Source organism: Pollachius pollachius (assembly GCF_949987615.1).
Source record: "Pollachius pollachius genome assembly, chromosome: 6".
Classification (NCBI taxonomy): Eukaryota; Metazoa; Chordata; class Actinopteri; order Gadiformes; family Gadidae; genus Pollachius; species Pollachius pollachius.
In genome coordinates, this window is record NC_136939.1 from 18593512 (window position 1) to 18617585 (window position 24074).

Here is a 24074-nt window from a genome sequence, read left to right on the forward strand (position 1 = left end):
TATATATTGGCCGCCATATTGGGGAAGCTGCAGTGTTTCTTTCTAAAAGCACTATGACGTTGATATTTATTAACTGATTCCAATGAGTTATTTCTATTCAAAGGTGTATGATCTATGTGGAGTACAAACAAAGGATTTTAACGAATCTAGAAACGACTAAACCACAGTGCTTTCTATCCAGAAACACTGCATCTCCAACAAATGCTTTAATTTGTTAACAGGCCAGTCTTGACCTCTCCAATATGGCGGCGAAGTTGGCGTAAGAGCTTCTATGTATACATGTCCATGACGATGAATACCATCCACTTGTAAACCAATCAGGACGCAGCATGCAAACTCATTGCCAATGGTGATTTTTATTTTCTTAAACCTCACAGACGGGCAGAGACATTCCGGAATCCACTTTAAAAAAAACAAAAACAAATAAACAATATTTATAACTCGTCATCGCAGTGTTCGATCTCCTCCTTACAAAAGTGTGCTCTTCCGTTGAGAACTTGAAGGGCAGAAGGTGAAAGTGGGGGAGGAGGGGGGGGCAGGCAGTCACACCGGCCCATAGAGGAAGGACCAGGTCAAAGGTCGAGGAGGGGGGGGGGCGGGGATAGACATTAGCGTTTGCTCTTCTTGCTCTTTTTGTGAGAGCGGTGGGGCGATCGGGACTTGGAGCTCCTCGCCCTCCGGTCTGCTGATGGAGATCTGGACAGCTTGGCTCGCCGCGGAGACCTCCCTCTGTGGACATCAGGCGCATTTGAAATGAATAATCAAGGTAGAAGTTGAAGAAAACTCCTGCAATCCTAAATCGAAGCTCCTCTATTGATTGGTTCTCGGACAGAAACGTAACCACCAATGCCGTCGCTGCGTTGTGAGCTGCTGAGCGTGGGGCTTTTCTTTAACTGTGACCTACACACTCTGATACACCGGTACCACAAGTTTGGATTTCTGAGTCCTCAAAAGTCCAATTGCAACTGCTAATCCCCATCAGACAAGGTGGTACGATAGGTGCCCTTTAGGCATGAAATCAGCAGTGCCACAGTATAGCAAATGAGACAGACCTCAAGGTAACAGAATGACTATATACATCATTTCAAAGGCTTGCCTGGAAGGAGAGACACTTCTGTGTGTCTGTGCTGCGTCGTCTGAGTCTGAGCTCCTCCCCCTCCCTCCGCGGTGGTCGTTCCTCTTGCTCTTCTCCTTGTCTCTCCTCTCCTCCCGCGGCCGGTTGGACTTGGAGGAGGACGAGGACTCACTCTGCTCCTCCTCGTTGTCAAACTCCTGAAACAAAAGCCGCAGGATTACAATAGGGTTCCTTGTAACAAGGATTGGTTGAACACTTGTTTCTGACTGGTCCAGCATGGCATTCAGTGTATTTTTTTATTTTTGTATTGTGGACCGCTGCTACCCTTGTTTGCTATATTTTGTCTCATTATTGATTTTTTTAGTTAACTGTCATGTTTTATGCAGGCTAGTGTTGCAGTGAGTAGGTCATTATTCGGAAATAAAGCAATAGTTCATAAATTTCAATTATATAAAAAAAACTAACCCTAACACCTTTGATAAAAGCGTCTCCTAAACCACAAAAAAAGTGAAACATGCTAATTAGAACGCAAGATCCTGTGACGTTGACAGGATGTGATGTCAGCGTCTCACCTTCTGCAGCAGCTTCCTCCTGTAGTGTCCCACCTGCTGCTGGAGGCTCATCCCAGACCTCCGGGAGCGCTGGCCCGACTCCAGCTCGTCCTGCACCCTCATCACCTTCACCTGCACCGGAGCACACCGCCGGGGTCAGGGCCATGGACACACGCGTCTGACCCTCTTAATGCACTTCGCTACGTTTAGCTTTCCTCCAGTGGGATGAATTCCTTTTTTGGATTAAGTTCACCTTTCAACTATATCTTTGTGATTCTGATTGTATTTGCAGCATTTAATAAAAATAAATAAAACATTTTTTTATATTTGTCTTGTCCGTTTTTCAATCAAAAACATGCAATAATGTAATCGTTATAGCTTTCAAGTGCGTGACCTCCCACGCCCAATATGAATTACAGACAACCCAAAGTGGGTTCCTGACCCGCAGGTTGGAGAACACTGAGCTACCAGCTTAGGTCAGATTAACGGCTTAACATCTTATCTATTCATTACTCTCTACAAAATGCTAAATCGACTTCTTGCCTCGATTTCCCTCAGCCTTTTCCTCTTCCCCTCAGACATCTGGAAGGTTCTCAGGGAGTTCTCGAAGTCGGCGCTGTCGTATTTCGACGGGCTCGAGCCGTCGCTGGAGTCGCTCTCCGAGTGGCCGCCTTTCTCCAGGCGGCCTGACCTGCAGCGCGGGAGAAAGAGAGAGCTGTTGGTGGTGGGACTGCCAGGGAAGCATGCACTGTTTCCTGTCGCCGTCTCCTCATACAGTATGTGCTAGCATGCTAGCCCATTAGCAAGCTAACCCATGCTAGCACGGACTAGCACGTATGTAAGTGTCAGGGGGTCTGCTGAGCCATCAGTTAGCTCGATTACCTGCTTTAACTATTGAATCCGATTTTTTGAATATTAGCGGGCTAACCTCAGAGACTGCACCCTCTAGTTCTAGCTCAAGTCATGTTCGAGATATAATGGATGTCTCTCGGCAGCCACTGAAGGGGAGCGGTTCACTAGAGCCTCACCTCACAGAGAGGTCCTCTTCGTCCCCGGCGGGCCCCACCACTGCATCCCATTTAGACTCTGTCTTGACTGAAAGGAAAAGCACAACATCTAATCTGGTTAAAGACGGCAACACCGGACATGACCAGGGTTGTGTGGGGGTCAGTTGGCGCTGATGTGTCTGAGGAGGTGGTCCACACTACCTGGCTGGAACTCCTCTGAGAGACTCCTCTGCTCCCATTTGGACCTGGCAACCCCAGGGAAAGGACCACTGCCATCGTCCACTATGGAATAAAAAGTCACTTGTTAGAACAGGCTTCGATGCTTTGTTATTACATCATTTAGCACTGCAGATTTGTTGACTCTGAATCAGCAGACAAACGTATCCAAAAGCAGCATGGAGTGACTTGAAAACATTAAGGTCATTGAGGAACTGGTTGTTATAATTGAATTATTATCGATTAGCACTGAATAACAAATCAATGAAACGGTCCGGTTGATTAAACTGTTCATACTCGTCCCACGAACGCTCTTATTGTGTTAATCCCTGGAAATGGGTACCTACGCGGCATCCCGTCGATGTCGTCCATGGCGGCGGCGGCGGTGGTGGGGACGACCCCAAGCGGGACCCCGTCGATGTCGTCCACGGGGACCCCGTCCAGGGGGTCCCAGACCAGGGGGGCCCCGTCCAGCTCGTCCAGCACCTCGCCGTCCAACAACGGGCCCTCCAGAGGGGCCCCGTCCAGGTCTGGAGGAGAGCCCTGGGGACCACAGACAGGCCATGTGAGTGGGCCTGAAAAGTTATAAACTTTTCACAATATAACATGCCAAAATCTGATTTCAACTTGACAGAAGTTATAGGCTACTATAGCCTAATGTACTATAATAATATCCATGAAATCAAAGCGTTGCTGGTCTATGTGGCGACGGAGAGCTCCTATTTGTCTGATTACGCACGGGACTCACATCCTACCAGGGCAAAGCCCCCATCGATAAAGAGTATGTAGAAGTGTTTAACGGATTACTAACTTTAAAGACGGATGTGAATGATTGCATTTCAGTGTATAGAACAAATGAGGCAGCATTCAGAACAGTGACAATGTACCACAGAGCACGGACTGAAAGTAATGTTCACCAGCCATGCCACCAAGTTTTATGATATGGCTGCTGAAGACAGTTTGTGTTCTTAAGAAGAAAAAGAGTTCACACACATTGCTCCCTGCAGAACGAGTCCAGTACTAAACACGAGGGCAGCCTTATATCTTTCTATGGAAGATTGGCGGTCACCCCTCATATAGATCATCAGGGCTTACCTCTGCCTTGTCGGCCGTCTCCTCCGCTGCCTTGGTGAAGCCCAGGAAGACGTTCTGGAGGTGGAGGAGGTAGGACTCAGGGTAGATCGCCCAGTCCTCCCACGCTCGGAAACACCCCATCACCTTTTGCTGAGGGGACAGCATTTACATTTTGGGGATTTCACTGACGCTTTTATCCGAAGCGACTTACAACCAGTGACAAACATTGGCACACCGACGGCAGAGTCAACCACGCAGGGCGACAGCCAGCTCGTCAGGAGCGGTCAGGGTTAGGGGTCTTGCTCGGGGGTCACCTTAACACTCGGATCCCCTAGGAGGAGCAGGGGATTGAACTAGCAACCTTCCAGTTACCAGTCAACCAGCTCTACCCCCTGGATGGCGATAGCGATGCATTAGTGTGTAGATCCTGCCTGAAGATAACACTTCTATTCCACTTTTTGTTTTTAACTGAAGCAACTTAAAGTTACATTAAAATATAACTGTAATGACTGTTGACTTTGGGATTCAAACCCAGAACCTTTTGGCTATGAGTCAAACACCCGAGACTGCAATGCCCTGCACCATCAATATATGCCATCAGGGGAACACTCATTTACACTGTCTCACTATACCCTCAAGTGTCTACATATCTGAGCATGGGTTGGCCCAGTGGGAATCAAACCCCTAACCCTGCCTATGTTCAGCACCTTACCTTGAACTGTTCGGCTTGCAGTCGGCCTTGGATGTTCTTGTATGCAGCGTTAAGGTCTCCGAATATCTGGAGCAGCTTTGATTCAAAGCTGCAGACACACAGACACTCTTAGAACAATAACGATGACAAAAGGAACATGATCGTACCGTAAATATCCTGCTCAGTGGCTGGTGCGAAGGGAAGGCTTCCTTACTATTTACGGAAGTAAGATGCACCGGCCACTTTGGCACACGAGTTGTACAAGATGTCCGACACAAGGTATAGCCTTGAGATCTTTGGGGCAGAAAGACAGAATAAAAGATCAGACAAACTTTATTCTAATATGAATGATTTCACTTGGGATCAAACAATCTGTACATAAATACATTGTTTTAAATTGCCAATAGATTAAGTAAGAGATAATGTATAGAAAGCCAGTCGTTATCGGGAAAATAAGGCGAACAGGACACCGACGCGAAGCGGACGTGTCTTGCTTCTCCCTGAAGGGGCTTATTTTCGATAATAATAATAATAAGAAGAAGAAATTTGATTTATAACACACTTCACATCAACTAAATGACCTCAAAATGACCAGTGACGTTCTATACATTATCCCGCTTATTACACGGCTACTTGCCAAAACGAAAAAATTACTTCACATGGTGTGCCTTTTTAAAGTTTATTTGTTACCAGCATTCGTAGTGTTGAAATTGTCAGAAAAAGATGTTGACGTCGCTAAGCAACCGAGTACGCTGGGGTTGATAAGTTACCGGACTACTTGCGGAGTGATACGGTAGATGGCAAAATATCCACTTTCCTTGACAGTGGGCAATTATACTTAGCAACGGTGAATTATCAAACAAATTCAGCGCCGGAAGTTGTGAAGGGCCCATGCAAGTGAACGGAGCGTTCCACGGCATTGAGAAGAGCCGTGTAATAACTGTTTTTATTTGTCCCTTTAAAGAAATGAGACCTTCCTCAACTCTTTAGTACACAGCCTGTAGGGTGATTTCTATTATATTTGGAACAGGTCGGTTTTGCCAGGGAAAAAGGAAGGAAGTGACCAAGCCTGGATATATCCAAATGTTTATTTATAACATTAGTTTATGATTGTCACAGTCGGGCTTCCCATTTTTAAACATGGTTGGCTTAGCTTGCAATTAACCTTTTTGTTGCCATAAACTACCGTGGTCTACTGTGGTTAAGAGCATTGTACTGCATTTGGTCTGATTCAGCCTGATGATTTAATGATACACAAAATGCTGTTGTTTGTGCATCTTTTAAATATTAATGTAACAAAGCTAACTATCCTAGCATACAGTCCATGCTGTATGTTAATGTTTTTAACCCCTGTCACCATTATTTCAATCCCCTCAATGCTTCTAAATACAAAAGTAGTTCCCCAAGCGTGCAACCACAACATTAAAACGAGTGTGTGTGTGTGTGTGTGTTATGCGTGCGTGCGTGCGTGCGTACCTTCTTCTGCAGCGGTGTGTGCAGCATGGACAGCGACTCGCTGATGAGCAGCACCACCTCCTCGGCCGCCTCGGCGCGCTCCACACAGAAGGCCATGGCCTCCGCCACCTCCGCCCGCCGCGGGCCCAGCTCCCGCAGCAGCGCCTCCAGGCGGCGCCGGTGTCTGCGGCAGGAGGACGAGGAAGCCTTGGTTGGTTTTGGTGCGGTTGGCTTTTTGACAACCTGCCCCTCGACTTTTTGGTGACATTGAAACTCTCTATCAGCAATCATTCAATTCTTTTGCATTTGTAGGAATTCTGAAGGACAATGCACTGGCTGGAAGTGAAAACCCTTTCCCTCCTGGGAAACCTTTCGTCTTCACGGGGTCAAAGGTCACGTGCTTAAACAGGGATTAACCTCGGCCCCTCCCCGTGAAAACAAAACAAACCGCAAACCCACTCGGCTTTCAGCTGCCCCTTCTTGCCCTCCTCCTCCTCCTCCTCCTGGGCGGCCCCGGCGGCGTAGCCGGCCCGGGCCGTGTCCCGGGCCGTGTCCCGGGCCGTGTCCCGGGCCGCGTCCCGGCTGCTGTATGCGCTCAGGGCCGGCGGACGCCATATCGACCCGCCCTGGAACATTCGGAACTCTCTGGTCCGCCACTCGCTCAGCGACTCCCCCTGCCGCAGCGCGGGGAACAGCTAGTTAGTTCACCCACCATAACCGAGGGAATACTAGTTAGTTCACCCACCATAACCGAGGGAATACTAGTTAGTTCACCCACCATAACCGAGGGAATACTAGTTAGTTCACCCACCATAACCGAGGGAATACTAGTTAGTTTACCCACCTTAACCGAGGGAATACTAGTTAGTTCACCCACCATAACCGAGGGAATACTAGTTAGTAGCCCAACAAACCAACGGACTCACCAACCTATTTCCACCAAAGAACGAACCAAGCAACCAACCAACTAATGTGTAACTAGTAACCCGCTAGATTGTTGAGTGGTTAACTATCCATCAAAAACATTACTATTTAGTCGATGCTTATGCATGGGAAAAACCTAGCTTTTACTATTTCGTCAAAAATAATAATATTTCATATAATGTTACTGATGCTTTGCAATAACAGTCAGGCACATCTTAAAACATCCACGATTTAGCAAAATCTCAGGATACTCTGGAAATGGATTATGGGTCCAAAAGTTCAATATGTGCCAGATTCCAAAGTGAGTGTGCGTGACAGGAGGGCGCTCCACCTGGAGGATGCAGAAGAGTCTCCAGCGGTAGTACACATGGTCCTGGCTTTTGTTGTCAAACAGGAACCTGTCACCAGCCAGAGGAACAAGGAAGCTATTACGGTAGGAAGGTGCGTTTCCCCTTCACAAAGTCAGTTGAAGTGGAGAGGAGGGGACGTCCTCACCTGAAGTCTGGGTTGTTTTTCTCCTTGCTCATGATGATGGCTTCAAACATGGGCCCCTCCCTCACAACAAACTCGACCATCCTGTGGATGAGCACCAGCAGGATCCTGTAGGGGGGAGGTTAGTGGGGTCAGAGGTCGGACCAGGCGTCTCGTCAGATTAAGAACACACTTGTTGCTGTGTTGGGAGGGGGGAAGTTAGGGTGGGGAAGTTTGGAGTGCTGATGGAGGACGTTGTGTATAGGGTGGTGGCGCTAGTGCTGATAGTAGTATTGGTGATGTGGTTTGTGGTGATTGAGGTAGTAATGGTGGTGTCTGTACATCCATACCTTTCGGTGGGGATGACCACCTTGACAACAGCTTCGGACAGAGTCTGTTGGTGGTCAAATCATACGGTAAAGAGAAGCAGAGTGAGAACAGCAGTACACTGCAGGATACACAGAACACAGGGAACAACCAAGACAAGGGTTATCATTACATCACGCCATCCAAATCCTGTCATTTATTTGTTTATTTATTTGCACATAGAGAAAGACACGCAGACGTACAGAGACATAGAGCCTGCCTACAAATGAGTAGAGAGAGGGGAAGCAAGATGGAGAGATAGAGAACAAGATAGCAGGAAGGACAAAAAATGAGAGAGCGATGAACAGAGATTGAGGGATAAACAGACAAAGACGCAGACCTTGTGGAAAACAGACACGGCGAGATAGACAGACGGACAGACATAGAGAAAGAGACCTTCTCCAACAGGCAGACGGAAAGATAAACAGATAACAGAGAGACAGACATGGAGACAGACAGCTAAACAGACAGAAATAGAGATGAAGACCTTGTCCAACAGACAGACGGAAAGACAAACAGATAACAGAGACAGACATGGAGACAGACAGCTAAACAGACAGACATAGAGAAAGAGACCTTGTCCAACAGAGAGACGGAAAGACAAACAGATAACAGAGAGACAGACATGGAGACAGACAGCTAAACAGACAGACATAGAGAAAGAGACCTTGTCCAACAGACAGACGGAAAGACAAACAGATAGCAGAGAGACAGACATGGAGACAGACAGCTAAACAGACAGACATAGAGAAAGAGACCTTGTCCAACAAACAGACGGAAAGACAAACAGATAGCAGAGAGACAGACATGGAGACAGACAGCTAAACAGACAGACGTAGGGATGAAGACCTTGTCGAACTCAGACTTGGAGCGGCCCAGCGGCTTGGTGAAGTCGTTGCGGAGGCGGTCGCGTGGCTGGGCGTTGAAGGGCAGCCCGGAGGGCGGCGGCGGGGCCGACCTCATCCCCGTGGGCGTGTAAAGCGGCTGGGGAGGGATCCGGGCCGGCTTGCCCCAGCCCAGCTTCATCTCAAAGCCCATCACTGTTTTACCTGGAGGCAGGCAATACCAAATCATTCACAGGATCGTCGTCTACTTGTCCGGGCACTGACCGTTTTAAAGCTCCGCTTTGGGGCTGAGCTGCTTTGCCCTGGAAAACTTGAGACACAAATGGAGCTGTTGGGGTGGTGGGAAACAATGAACACCAAGGGTACATGATGAAGTATTCATTAAAATCCGTTAGTGCAGCAACAACCATTAAAGGACTATTGGTCCCGTCATCATTTACTAATGGTGTTCTTGTTAACTAATGGTTATAGCGTTAACTACGGTAATCGTGCTGATATCAAGGTTCTAATTGATAGTATTAGGGTTAACCCTGACCCCTACGCAAACGTTACATATTAATGCTTATCACTGCATTAACTAATGGTAATTAATGGTTGATTAATGCAGCCTTTTCGTTGTTAAAATCCTGCATTACACAGCAAGTTCTAAGTTGTCTTGGCCCGTGAGCTAAATTGCATAATGGGGTCGATGCAGTGCTCCCCTGACCAGCTGGTGAGCCAGGCTCTTAACAGAGAGGCCCACCGTACCGTCCAGAGAGGCCAGGGCTCTCTCGGCGTCCCGGCGGGTCATGTAGGCCACGAAGGCCCTGTTGGTGGTCCTGCAGCGCTCCTCGTCCGTCCGGGGCCACATGATCTTCACGCTGGCCAGGGGCCCGTACTTCCCAAACTCCTTGCACAGCATCTCCTCATTCATCTGTCAATCGAATCAATCAATAAAACGTTATCGACAAGGGTCCGTTTTCGTGCCCTGGTCCTAACCTGAGGATGACATGGAAGCCAGCGACCCTGATAGGGCTCTGGATAGAGGATATGTCAAAAGCATAGGACGGCACTGCTGTGGGAGTTACCTTTGGACTGATGCAGCTGATGTAGAGGTTAGTGGTGATGGGCAACACAGTGTCGTCATAGAAACCTGTAGGTTTTAGGAAAGCAATACAGCAGTCAAGCAGTGAAGGAAAGGCTGATTTACTCTAAGGACAAACAGATGTAATTCATTGATAGAGAGCTAGTGTTTACTTGATGTAGCATTTTCAAGCCTTTTTAGAATTTGTGCAGCTGTCATACTCATACCTAATGTTGGGCTTAATATTTCAGCTATTGAAGGAATAAGTTTTAATGTAACATGATGATAATTATTACTTGATCGCCTTGACAACGGTGTGTCCAGGTCTCCATAGGATCCGCCTCCTCCTCCTCCGGGGTCATTTTTCTTCCTCTTGTGCCGCTCCTCCCGCTCTTCCTGTATGCTGTTGACCACCGAAGACAGGTCATCAGTTACCAAGGTGACGACAGGTCATCAGTTACCAAGGTGACGACAGGTCATCAGTTACTACTGCAACGACAGCTTATCAGTTAGCATGGCGATGACAGGTAATCAATTACCATGGGCATTGCAGGTTTTCAGTTACCACGACGTTATGACGTTAGTGTCTATGCATGACTATGTAGTGTAAAGCCTTGGTCCTCTAGAAACGACTACACTCAAAGTCACCAAGTAGAAAAAACTTCTTCTTTGTCTTGAAAGTTATATGCCCCAAGACACATACTGAAACATTAAAAGTGTAAGACAGAACAATTATTCTTAGCAGACTCACAGTTTGAGCTCTTCTTTAAATAGTTCGAGGTTGCTCCTTTTCTTTCCTTCTACCTTCTTCTTGAATATCTGCCAATCAAATAGGCAGCCATTTAGAGTGAAACGTGATCCCGGGCTGGACTAACCTATTTTTGGCAGGAAGGAGCCAAATCCAACAGGAAGGAGAGATAACTCACAGGCTTTTTGGCATCAGGAGAATGTGCTAGCGATACAGGGGGGGGTGTGGAGTTGAACTTGGCGGCTGGTCGATAGAGCTTGTTTCTGGAAACGTCTGCTGCTTCCTCTTCTTCAAAGACAACATGAAGTAAAAAATGACTTTAAAAATAACAGTCACCATGACTTTCAAAATAACAGTACCAGGCAATGTATTTACAAACAAATGTTTAATATTTGGGATTGATTGGAAAAAAAGTAACCATATCAATTTGTGTATATAAATATAGTTTTTGCTTGAGTGTAATGTGCAGTGGTACAATTATTTGAAGGCAACGGTGTTGTGAACAATAGCATTGAACAGTTTAAATGACCTAGCAAAAAATGCAATACTGATAGCCTTTTCCACCTGTCCTGTCAATGATATAAATGTATGTTTTTATCCAAAGTGTCTTACAATAACACAGGTAGATGCAAACATTCCCCTTTGAAGCTCAACGCGTAGAGCGTCACATTCACGCATTAACACATTCACATGCATCCCCAGTGGGGATCAATGCCCTAACCCCGGCAGTGTTAATCCCAAGGCCCACGTGCTAGCGATGGGATATCCATAATCCACGACATCGCGGGGTCCTCACCTTTAGTTACATTCACGATGCCTCCTCGCACAAACGTCTTCACCCCGCTCTTGGTGCTGCCCTCGAACGACGCTAGGAACTCCTCAAACACCTCCGCTGCCTTCTCTTGCTCCTGGAATATAGCATCCACATCCGATCAACATACACATATCCCATTAAGCTCACTGTGGATGATGACTTAACCATTCCAGTCGGCTAGCAGACGCTTTGCATCCAGAGCACATTAAAGGCTGTCCGTATGACAGAAGCACTCTCACCTTCTTCTTCAACTCCTCCTGTTCCCTCTTCGTCAGTGATTTTACCGCACTGGCAGGTTTCCCCTTTCTTTCCGCCATGTTTACACTGCAAACTAAGAACAGCCAAACTGTCAATCGCTGAAAATGTCGGCCAATCACATTGATCCAAATAAATAACATTCTCGTTAACTGGGATGTTCCGATCTTGAACATAAAAAATCTAGTTGGTTGTGATAGCCTAGACATTTTGGAATTATCTCAGTTTCCATGTTATCTAAAACCACCAGATCATATTGAATATCAACCACTCACCTCTTAAGGCTGATGAATAAGCTGGACTTGCTAGTTGTAGCTAGAATCCATCGCAGGCACCACCACAAGCATTAAGGTCTTCAGTTATAACATCCCTCCACCCAGATATTCACAGCACAATGTGAGAAGTCTGCAAATCAATTTAGTTTATAATGAGGGATATTTTATGTATTTGTAAAAACACTGCCTTATTCCTGACATGATCATTATTTGAGTGTTTGGATTTGTTATGACTTCTAACAAACATGTGGGCATGCTTCAAAACAGAAAGAAGCTTACCTGGCACTAAAATGGTTAATAAAGATGCATCTACACGAGCTTTTCAGATGGAGGTTTCCATCTTTTGTTGTATCACATAGATATGAACACCTTATCATGGCCTATATCTAGTCGTGATCAACAGGACAACTTATAACTTAGAATAATGTATTGATTCAAATAGTGATTGGCATCACTAGGCCTAAGTAGCACTCGCCTCTGCTGGTACCCCATTGGAGTCCATAAGAGAGCCAAGACACCTGCATGCAAATTCGCGCAGGCATCGGATTATAACTCAGTGGAAGCATGAATAGGAGCTACTTCATTCACACAGAGATAAATCCACTCCCACTGGCCCTCGCTGCAGCAATCTTTGTAAATTAACTGTGTGTGTGTGTGTGCGCGCGCGCGCGCGTGTGTTTACATGGACAAAATATGCAGAAACGTTGCCAGGGAGCAACGCGGGTGTAGACTTCTAGACAGAAAAAGGTTTTTTATAAACCTTGAACATTGCAAAAAAGGGCACCCTGTAATACACAAGCACGAACACACTCGTACCCAAATGAGACTGATCCAACAAAGCTATCCGTGATCACAGAACGATGGATAAACCAGTGTTGTCAAGCAGATGGAACATGCATTTAGCTCCGATGTGCAAGCCATTGTAACCGATATATCTTGACAACGATCTCTTCAATCAGAGGGACATTCAAAGACTACCACAGCTAGCGAGACAAACGATGGTTAAAGGCCTGCACCTCATAATAGTTAGCCAACATCCCTGTGTGTCCCGTATTAAAGCAATTGATAGACAGATATAAAGCTAATGCTAAGTTATAGATGCAATGCTTTAATAAAATTGTAAATAAATAACGTAAAATCCCAACAGGGTTCAAAGGGGGGTGACTCCTAATGTTAGCATCTGCTAACCTGGCTGTCCTGCCTGTTGTGCTACTAAACAGCAGGCATTTTAACGATATATCATCCTATTTTCCTATTAAAAATCAATCCTGTGATAGTCAACTCGTTGAAGCTGTCCCGACATAAACTTACAGTGTTTGTCATGTTGTTGCATTTCCATTTTCGCCAGTACGCCGAAAATGGATCTCCACCATAACAAGCTAGCCTGCTGAAGCAGAGGGGGCGGGGCCCGGGACTATAATGAACACCATACGTCATCCGTTGGCTCATTAATATTCATGTTAAATCATACATATTTAAATTGACACAAAGGTTGATCAATCTTTACAAAACACGATGCATAATTACCAGTAGGATAGGGTGTTACATAAGTGTTAATGTCCCTTTCATCTTCAAGGCTACTTTCTACATGGATCTTTGAAAAAGTCCATTTTGTAACGTGTTTTTTTTCCAGCCATTGGATCAAGGTTAGGCCATCATTAGTAAGCAAAAAGGTTGAATCTACTATTTACACTCATATTGTACTTCCGTGTAAAATATTACTTCAGTTTTATCTGCATCTTTATTCAAATACAAGACCAATCTACGTGTCTGAAATAGGCTACGTCTTATTCACAAATAGTGTGAGAATAGTGAGACAAATGCAGTTGTATGGTGGATGTATTTTGTTACTTTGTCATATGCAAATCTTTTTCCTTTTGCTGTATATTAAATATAAAATAAGTAGTCATTTAAATGTGTCAACAACTTAACAATTATCTCAGCTTTCATTTGTTGAGCTGTCTTGTCATGTAAACTTTGTGTCTGTCCAAGTTTATTGTCTGCTCCCAAACCGAGGATCAGAATACACATAATGTCTTTATCTTATCCTGAGTCTGTCATCATTCATTCTTTATTAAAAATATCTCAAATAACATCCATCCTATTCATTTTTATTAAAGAAGCCATGGCGAGCCAGCCAACGCCATGCCGCCATACAGTCTGATAGTTTGGTATGTATCCTTGAAACGTAGAACTACACAAAAATATTTGACCTCACTGTCTGAGGAGCAGAAAGTGTGGAGCTCTGAAGGAACACAACAACATGTTATTTGCTGGGACAATGTCATGTTGGTAGACGATCTTCCCACATCTTACTGGCCCTGGGGTTCCATGCCATACCCTGATGACATTTTGGCTGATGACTTAAGGTAGATCAAGATGAGAAATTGATGAGCATCAATCCCTTTTGATTCTGGTGCAATACATGAATCAGTAAAATGTGTGTAAGCTGTTTTTGTTCTAAGGTAAATACAATTACTTGGATTTCAGTTGATATTGAAGTTGTCAACCCTTTCTTCCTCCACTATGAGATGCCAAACGCACCTCAGTGGACTTGTCTGTATCTTATAAAGACCTATAGCACATATATAAACTAAGGACCTTAAGGTGCTAACCTGCACCTTAGTAGACAAACCATGTAACTAAAGTCTGTGAATTAGACCTAGGCCAATGCCTTTATGTCTCTGTTAGTCAGTGACCTAAGTCTGTAGTAAGTCAAGGGCATCATGCCTTGCCTAAATGGTGATATCCTGGCCTATTGGCTTTGCAGCTAGCCCAGGCAGTAGACCAACCAATCAATCAGTTAATCAAACAATTGTACTCTAGGCATGAGAAATGTTGCAGGTGTTTGAGAATTGAGTCTAAAATGGCCACCGTAGCCAAATCAGACCTAGCCCATCCCCAGCCACGCTCTCCCAGTCCCCCCCCCCCCCCCCCCCCCCCCCCCCCCCCCCCTCGCCCCCCCTAGCGCCGTGGGATCCTGCCCTAAATGCGCATGGGCGGGGATCTCTTATTATTGTAAGCGTACATTTCTCTTACAAAAAATGGCGTCTAGTCAGGGAGGTGTGAGCGCCGGAACGGCTCCACAAAGCCAACACATCTCTAACGGAGCTCAATGGAACAACATGGGAGTCAGCCAGCACCAGCACCAGCACCACACCGCCCGGAGCCTGGACCGGGCTCTGGACGATGCCGTGTGCTCCGGGATATTGAATCTCAGCGGCAGGAAGCTGAGAGAGTACCCAGGAGTGAGCTATGATCTTACGGATACGACACAAGCAGGTGAGCACGTTGTACTACGGCTTCGGGTTGTTCGGACGGAGCAGAACCGGTTCTGCTGTTAACACTACGAGAACCATCTAAACACGTGTTGTGGTGGGAGGTATTTTGAATACGAATGTACAGCTGGATCGGGCATTCCCAGTCAATGCACGTCTTTAATTGTGCAATTCACGGCATTGTGGGTCTTAATAGCTAACAATCGCCAATACTTTTGGGAAATTTCCTTTTTCAGGACCTGATCACACAAATGGTCTTGTACCGCCCGTTAACATTCTGCTTGCATTCTTCTGATAGGTATTAATATTCATAGCCTGCGTGTGCATTTAATCGCTGCAGCACTGGTTTGGTGCACATGTTCTGTTGTGTGGTGGTTTTAGTGGACACCCGATAGCTTCTGATTGCCACCTTGGGACTTGTAGCTTTGAGCATGAATGAAGACGGTAGGCGCACCCCAAGAAAGGCGCGCTGCAGAGGAGCGGCCGCCCGTCAGCCTGTCATGATTTGGAAGAGGGTAGCTGGAGCAGAATATCAATGCGTGAAAGAGTTGAGCCACGAGATACACATCGAGGAGTAGGTTTCATTAAGCATTCGGTGGACGGATTATTTTATCGTTGGCAAAGGGAGAGACAAAAGATGCTGGGGTGTTGGTGCGAGTTTCAGCTCTATCGTGCGCTTGTCCGCATGGCATGCCCTGGGTATGAGCGGGTGGACGGGAAAGACGAAATTAATTGATTGATATGGAGGACTTATATCGCGCTTGCATTACGTGTTCCCAGCGGGGTGTTGCACGATTACAGAGTCTGCAATGCTCAACAATGATTCCACTCCTCTGAGGTATTCTGCAGGCCCGTTTTCGCAAGCAGGCACTGATGGGGTAGCCAACATCAGGCTTTATATCAAGACACATTAATGGGTCCTGCACTTGGTACTCTAAACGGATCTTCTGAAGTGCCTTTATTGCCCTTGGCTTTCTATTATAACGTTTCTGGTGAAGTTTGTTTAGGATGTTAATACACGGTCAGATATATATATATATATATATATTGTGGACCATAATTAGCCAGTTTTTGCCTTGACAGGAAAACCACATGAAGGTTAAACCTCCACTGAATTGACAGATGTTGTCAATAGAAAACAAGTGCAATGTATTGCAATGTCAAGTCAGTTTGGTAATGTTCTGCTTTTCCTTAATCAGAGGTATCTGTTTTATTCAGAAATGTAAAACTGGGTTATACTTCCCTAGCCCTAAACCAGGTTAACCTGCTGCAACACATCAACATTATGGATACTAATTCTTATTGACTGTATTATATGGTACAATTGAAATATGATGTTTTATTTCTTGATGCTATATCTTTGTCTTCCGAAAGGCAGAAATAAAGATTTTTATGTTTTGGGTATTGGTTATTGTAGTGGTCAGGGAATTCTATGACTCAATTCTTAGCTTACGTCGTCCTCTCATCGAGAAGATATCCGACACCGGTTCTTGTCTGGTTCTAAGTGGTCAGATTCCTGTCTAGCTCAACTGGTAGAGCAAGGCATTAACACTGCAAGGGTTAGACATCCATTCCCAGTGGGGCGACCCATGCTAGGAATGTGCATTCACAGTATTGTGTGACTCTGTACATCAAAGTATTTGCCAAATGGATATATTTGATAAGACCCTTTTGTGTATATCCGACCGCACATGCATACCTTTTTTCATTGAATTTTTAATTGCCCTTTTATTAAAATATCTTAGAACAGTTAATCATATTACAAAACTTTGTTTCATAAACCAAATCTTTAATTCATTACAGACACAAAGGATGTTTCCATTGCAACGCAGTATAATGTACAACAATCTGATGATATGCAGATAGATATGAAAGTAATGAACCAACTGCTAGTCTTGTTGATAATTATTGGATTGTTTGGCGTTAGCAACCCTATTGTATTCCCATGGGGCTGGGGACCCTATCAATCTCACAGACACACACACAAACACACACACACACACACAGACACACACACACACACACACACACACAAGCACACACAAATACACACTGTATAATATCAACTAAATGGCTGTTGAGAATTACAATTAAACATTGCTTTGAAAAGATATCAGGCCTGGCCCACTTGCTAGTTTACGCAACTGAGGTTTTAAAAGCCAGCGGAAACAGGAAGTGTGCTCTTTCTTGCAGCTCCATGGCTCAGCCCTTTTGACCAGCCTGGACGATGTGGCCACAACAAGCCTTCCCCTCCGTTTAGGTTTTCTGTTGAATATGTGCTGCGTGCCGTATATATTGGTCTTTCTCACGACACTTGAGTAGTAGTTGAAAAAGTACCTGGTGGAAAGTGTTTTGAAATCAGGCAAACAATAAAAAAATTATAGTCCCGACTATAGTCCCAACTCTGATTACTTTTAAAAGTAATAGCAATTGTATTCTTCAGAAATCGTTGAATATTGGTACAAATTATTTTTGATAAGAACTCCAAAATGAAAAAAAATTCACTAATGCATCGACATATAGATCAACTGCATGCTCTAACTTCAGTGAGAAAATGAGACCTCAGCCCGTATCTAGTTAAATAGATAACCAGAGGGCAGTTACCCTCCACAACCAAAGTCTGAATGTCAAGTATTGTATGAATAATAAAAATGTAATGGCTCAAGACTTGCGCACGGATGTGTGAGTGCGTGTGCTTTGTGCATTTGCAAGCACGTGCTTGTATACGTTGAAACTTTGGCAGTTCAAAACCAGGGAAACAAGCTTCCCAAAGCAAGGGCCTGCTTGTGTGCATGTGCATGTGTGCACGTGCATGTGCACACGTGCATGTGTACACGGACATGTGCACGTGTGAAGGTACATGTGTGCCAAACATGTGCACGCGTGAAGGTACATGTGTTAACGTACATGTGCACGTGTACAGGAGCATGTGTGCACGTACATGTGCACGTGTGCAGGTACATGTGTGCAGGAACATGTGTGCACGTACATGTGCACGTGTGCATGTACATGTGTGCCAAATATGTGCACGTGTGCACCTACATGTGCACGGTGCCCTGCTCCCTGTTTGTCTTCAATCACTGTGTTCCCGTGGGAACAAGTGCTGTGGCCGCGGCCTGACGACCTGACCTTGGAGAGCCGCTCAATGACCACAATATCAACCTGGCCTTATGTTCTCCACCATGTCCCAGAATGCATCTGCCGTGACCTCCATTAGGAGAGGGGCTACCATACTTATCCCCCAGACTTCCCCTATAGTGGCGTCTCCATAGAAACCATAGTTTTGCATATATGGGTCCTGTCCCCAAAGACCCCCTATCCCTCTCCATCCATCCAAAGCATCCCTGGCTACCAGATGATCCTCTGGAGGTTATAATTCTGTCATTGGTCTTTAGTCAGAGGTTTGTTTTATAGTGGTCTTAATGCGGAAACGGGGGTGAATTGAGTTTAAATATAATGGACAGTCAGGGGCTGGAGAGTGTTGGTTAGGAATAGAATGTTTGACTCACAGCCAAAAAGGTTGAAACGACTTACTCATAACCCGCTTATGTGCATGTATCTAAACTTTAAGTAACTCACTTTGGGTAAAAGTTGTCTGCTGAAGTAAACACCAAAAGAAAAAAGACCATGTTGTTTTCGGAAGGTTTTCTGTCTTATAAACAAAATACTGTTGCCATAACACACACACACACACACACACACACACACACACACACACACACACACACACACACACACACACACACACACACACACACACACACACACACACACACACACACACACAGACAATTTAAAAATAAAACAGATCTAATGATGCAAATCAACCTCCAACAACAGAATAATCCACAATATCTGTTTGTGTGGGTGTGAGTTTGTGTGTTTGTGTACTTTCCGAGTATAAACAAACAGAATCTCACATTCATACCTCTGCTGGGCTTCAACGCGTCCAGACAGGAAATGATACCTGCTGTCAGCGGAAAAAGTGTGGGCGTTAAAAGCTACGCTTTAGAAGGCCAATAAGCAATGTCTGTACATTTAGTCACTGATGCGGATTATAGCGAACCTATTATCAAGTAGTATCCACTGAACCATCAGGATGTTTCTTACTGTTGCGTTGATTAAAAAAGTGAAAGCAGTGAAAAGTTTGTCTTTACATTGCACAAATGGAGAATCCCAGTTATTATTAGACAATTATTTTTTATTATTAATCATATAATTATTGTTTTTGTATTTTCGCTTGAATATAACCCGAATAGAATGAACAGAGTGCTCATTCAAAGGGAAGTTTACAGACTGCGTCTATTTTTGTCAGATGTCAGGAAACCGACTGCATTTAGCATCCCCTTAGAGCTGCATTTAGCATCCTCGCTAGCCATTAGCCACATTAGTTCACCAATACTTGTGCCATGGACAGACTAATATGTGTGTGTATCCATCGCATGCATCAAAGAAATACTGAGGTTTGAACATAGAAGACAGTAGTCATTTAAAACCCAGTCCGTTTTCCAGTAATATTGTAATTAACGAGGTGACTCCAAACCTCTGCCCAACCTTACAGACGGATGACTTCCTCTACGGAATTAATAATAAAGAGACCATGTTTTTCACCACATTCAGCAAGCAGTAATAAACCAGTGGTGGTCGTAAACAAGGAGAAGCTCATTCCAAAACTCATATTTGTGAAGCTTTGCTGACGCGCCTTATTGGCTTTTCAGTGTTTCTTAATTAGACGGGGGATCTCTTTTAAGTATCATGAATCTGACCGCGGGGACGTTGCCGTGGTGATTAATGAAGGCAGCTGCGTGATTGCTTTGTGATTGGCTGGCAGGTTCCTTCTGGGTGAATGTGTCCTATAGGAGTGAGCAGCAGGAAAACACCCACTGGGGTGGTGTTGGTTTTGGGGGGGCGGGTCACAGATGGTGTTTCATATGGGGGGATAGAGAGGGAGACAGAGATGGACCGACTCCATGAAGTCCAGCCAAATCCCCTCCCCAGCGGCCCCCAGAGCCCCCCCCCAGGACCAGATGATTCCTCCTCAGCCCCAGCAGGGTCTCCGGTGACGGGGCCCCTGGTCGGGGTTGTAGTTGAGGTTTGCCAGGGGCCTCCCCGGACCCAGCTGAGGCCCCCATCCGGAGCCAAGCCCAGGGGGAACGGCCTGGATCAGCCTCTTAATGGAAAATGTCTTCAACCTGTGACCTTGTGTGTTTACTCTAGTATATTGTGAAAGCCTTTGTGTGTGTGTGTGTGTGTGTGTGTGTGTTTGTGTTTCTCTTTGAAAGTGGTTTACACACACACACACACACACACACACACACACACACACACACACACGCACACAAACACACACACGCACACACACACTCTAAGGAAATCACAATGTAGTCCACTTCTCCTTTGTTATTCTGATGGTGATCTTGGTCTGATCCCATCTTATAGAGCATGTCTTGTGTGGTCTGCTGCTACTGCTGATCGTTGATCCATGTTTTAGAGGAAAGTTTGGAGATGGGGCGAGTAAAAGCAGTGGCACAGCTAGTCTCTCTCTCTCTCTCTCTCTCTCTCTCTCTCTCTCTCTCTCTCTCTCTCTCTCTCTCTCTCTGTCTCTCGACTGAGTCAACTGTTCAACTGCCTCCTATTTCAGAGGATATTCATGGGATTTTTCTCGAGTGATGCATGTCAAGTTTGAGGAAGTGAATACTTCCTTGTGCTATGAGTGTTCAACTATACAGAACACGTTGGAAACTTAATGCTCTGTAAACCAAGCTCCATACACAGACACTAATATCGTTGGTTATCACCATATCAGAAATGTACACACGCAACATTCTTTTAAAGCCTTTTTATTGTTGCCATTACAGATAAGTAATATTGACTCAGCACCTGGTGGGCGGGCTTGTGATATGTTAAACGGTAGCCGACATAGTAACACATATCAAGGCCTCCTGCCGGGAGACGACACACAGCTCCACAGCGTCACAGCTCTGGGGCCCTGGCCAATCGTAGGCACGCAGACTACTACCGTTGGCAGTAGCAGTAGTTGAAAAAAAAAAGTGGGTCACTTCAATATGTAAGGGTTTTAGAGTGAAGCAATACGATTTGTCGATTCTATATATAATAAAATGAACCCAACTTTACGCTATCTATTTTCACCTTTTAAACTTTAAACACGATGTTATTCATGTTAACAAACAGGGTTTGAGTTTGGCGTTATCATATACGGCCCTATGGGTTGTCTGGTGACTGAAAAAAACCTTCTGTATCTAGGCAGACCCTGCTAGAGAGAACCGGTCTGTCCTGCTGCCCTTCCTCGTGGCTATGAGCCCTCATACGGGCGATATCTTCCCAGGAGGAGTGCAGCTTCCTGGGCAGAGGAGGGGTCGAGGAGTGGGTTGGGGGAGGACGATTATCCTTCTTGTTGGCAGGAGGCGAGAATATGCTGTGCGTGTGTTTGTCTGTATGTTTGTGTGTGTGGGCATGAGAAAGAAAGTGTGTGTGCGTGTGTGTGTGTGTGTGTGTGTGTGTGTGTATGTGTGTGTGTGTGCATGGTACAAAGATCGATTGTGTGTGTGTGTGTGTGTTCCAGTGTGTGCGTGCATGTGTGTGTGGGCCTATTTGTGTTCCTGTATGCGCATATTTGTGTTTGTGTGTGTCTGTGTGTATGTGTATGTGTGTGTTTGCACGTGCACGCCACTTTGTGAGTATGTGTGTGTGTGTGAGTGCGTGTGTGTATGTCTGTGTTTGCACGTGCATGCCCCTGTGTGTGTGTGTGTGTGTGTGTCCTCCACATAATGGGCTGTAAAGTAGGGGCTGACAGCCTCTAATATGATTTCTCTACAAGTGGATTAACTGTCACCGGCGAGGGTTCACTCCTTAAGGGACCTGATTTAGAGAACATAAAAACATTGTGTGTGTGTGTGTGTGTGTGTGTGCGTGCGTGCGTGCGTGCGTGCGTGCGTGCGTGCGTGCGTGCGTGCGTGCGTGCGTGTGTGTGTGTGTGTGTGTGTGTGTGTGTGTGTGTGTGTGTGTGTGTGCGTGCGTGCGTGCGTGTGTATGTGTGAGAGCGATGAGTGTATATATAGATGGACTTGAGTGCATGTTTTGTCAGATGTCTGTCTGTGTATCCTCTGTGTATATTTTTTTCTAATCCCTGGCCTATAAACGACATAGATGACAGACGCTATATGGGTCAATCTCACGGGTTATTCATTTGATGCATTTCCTTTTTATATACATACAAGCTATTGTACATATTGTATCATAACACCAATAAATTGGTGCTAACAAGGTGAATATCCCCCCCTGACCCATCACTTTCCAGACTGCGTGGCCTGTATTGTGTAAGGTGCCAGTAGGTAATCACTAATGATGTCAGCCTATGTCTGGTCTATGTCAGCACGTCAGATGAAGAGGTCCCTTGATCGATGTAGAAATTGTATAAATATGTTGGTTACTCTGTAAATATATACATAGTTTACAAATAAAGGTCTTTTTACAATGACTGCGATTGTTGATTGGGATTTTTCTCCCACCTCAGTAAAATAAAATAATCTTTAAACGTATGGACTTTACACATAGCAGTGATTTCCGTTATTTGACAAAGAGACATTAATTTCAATCACATCAAGGTCCATTTGGGACTGCCTTAGCCTGCAAATAAACCAGTTTAACCAATGGGTTGAAGAGAATCTTTGTCAGTCATCCTGCTCACCTTCATTGTTGTAGGACATGGTGGTTTATGTTTCTCAACACATTGTCCTCTTATCCAGAGGGATAAACTACAGTACTCGAATAACTATCCGTTATGTGTACTGATAATTTATCTCGATAGCAGTCGGCGCTTCAAATCAATGTTTACTCACACTTTTTATAGCCTATTTCTGTCTGTTTTCTAAATCAAGCTTAACTTGTTTATGTTGACCAGCCATAGTTTAATCCACTCATTGATTCCATTGAGTTATTTTATTGACATTTAGTTCAAGGTTTGATAACATTAAGCACTAAGCTTAATAGTGCTTAAGTCATTAATTACATATATTCAGTTTATTGCATTATTTAACACTTGGGGTGCTTTAAATAACAATCACCAATGACAGCTACCAATTCCCAAATCTTCTATTTTATAATCCCTCAATTTTTTTTAATATCATTAATAATACAGGGTTTTTTATTGATCCATTTGAATATGTGTATTTATTTTCAGTGAAGTCATATTATCCTGAGAGGTGTGACTTACTGTAGGAGAACCTTGCATTTGAATCCCATCAAAGTTCTTTCCATTGTGTTTCTATGTGTCGCTGCGTGTTGTGTTAATGGAGTCAACTCGCTCCCTCGGATGCACACAGATCTAGGCCACTTGTCAGTGGGCCTGAGCAATTCATCTGCACTGTTCACTATCTCTCTCAGGATCTCTCCCTCTGTCTCGCTGCACGTCCTTTACTCCTCACTACTGAATCAGCTCTCTTCTGAATATTTCATCGGACGCAGCAGCAGGCGCTTTGTAAAATAGCAGAGCTTACCTCAGAGCTCTTTGACTCTCTGAATGTAGAATCAGCAAATCTTGAATCAGCTCGCCTGATGCATGACTCCGGTGTGGGCGGGAGGTATCTCAGTCTCACGCCATGGCTTCCTCGCGGACAATAGAACCATTCTTCCCTGGTGTCTATCTGCTGTGGTTTACATTACGTGTCCCAACAAGAGACACTGGATGCACGCTCCTCCATCTAATCCTCAAGCCTAGAGCCGTCATTATTACGCCACGGCTCCTCTGTTGGATCAATAGACGAGGGAAAGCGCTGAGGTCATGCGTTGGCGAAGGCGTGTAATGTTAGCCCTGGGATGGGGCTGAGCAGCCACAGAGGCACTGCGCCCCTTCAGTCGATGAGCTCCTCAGACGGATCGATGGGACAGGACCTTCTGGGCCCGCTGCAGAACTCCTTGTTTAGACTCCTGGTCCTATCAGACCTGCC

At 45.1% G+C, this 24074-nt stretch overlaps 2 protein-coding genes across 4 annotated transcripts in view; one reads left to right on the forward strand and one right to left on the reverse strand.

The window, feature by feature from the left end:
* Positions 1-343: 343 nt before the first annotated feature.
* LOC307076443 (U2 snRNP-associated SURP motif-containing protein) lies at positions 344-13235 on the reverse strand. 2 transcript variants are annotated; one of them, XM_079737448.1, is made up of 25 exons: positions 13142-13235; positions 11831-11960; positions 11540-11631; positions 11283-11394; positions 10665-10774; positions 10490-10557; positions 10035-10141; positions 9743-9807; positions 9423-9588; positions 8680-8879; positions 7815-7858; positions 7489-7593; positions 7325-7391; positions 6529-6743; positions 6091-6253; positions 4829-4908; positions 4636-4723; positions 3945-4073; positions 3197-3392; positions 2835-2915; positions 2655-2721; positions 2170-2317; positions 1648-1758; positions 1097-1272; positions 344-729 (listed from the first exon to the last, which is right to left on the reverse strand). In XM_079737448.1, the coding sequence occupies exons 3-25, from the start codon at positions 11615-11617 to the stop codon at positions 609-611; spliced, it is 2697 nt and encodes an 898-aa protein (XP_079593574.1). In that variant the 5' UTR covers positions 11618-11631; positions 11831-11960; positions 13142-13235; the 3' UTR covers positions 344-608. The 2 variants fall into 2 exon arrangements, with proteins under 2 accessions (XP_079593574.1, XP_079593575.1); XM_079737449.1 differs by having other exon boundaries at positions 11831-11925; positions 13142-13175.
* Positions 13236-14874: 1639 nt separating this feature from the next.
* lrch2 (leucine-rich repeats and calponin homology (CH) domain containing 2) overlaps positions 14875-24074 on the forward strand; it is a gene marked incomplete at its 5' end in the record, with an annotated part of 33037 nt that continues 23837 nt past the window's right edge. For both annotated transcript variants that reach the window (XM_079738492.1, XM_079738493.1), the window contains one exon: positions 14875-15112. In XM_079738492.1, the coding sequence (XP_079594618.1) occupies positions 14875-15112 (238 nt within the window). The remainder of the gene's footprint in view (positions 15113-24074) is intronic.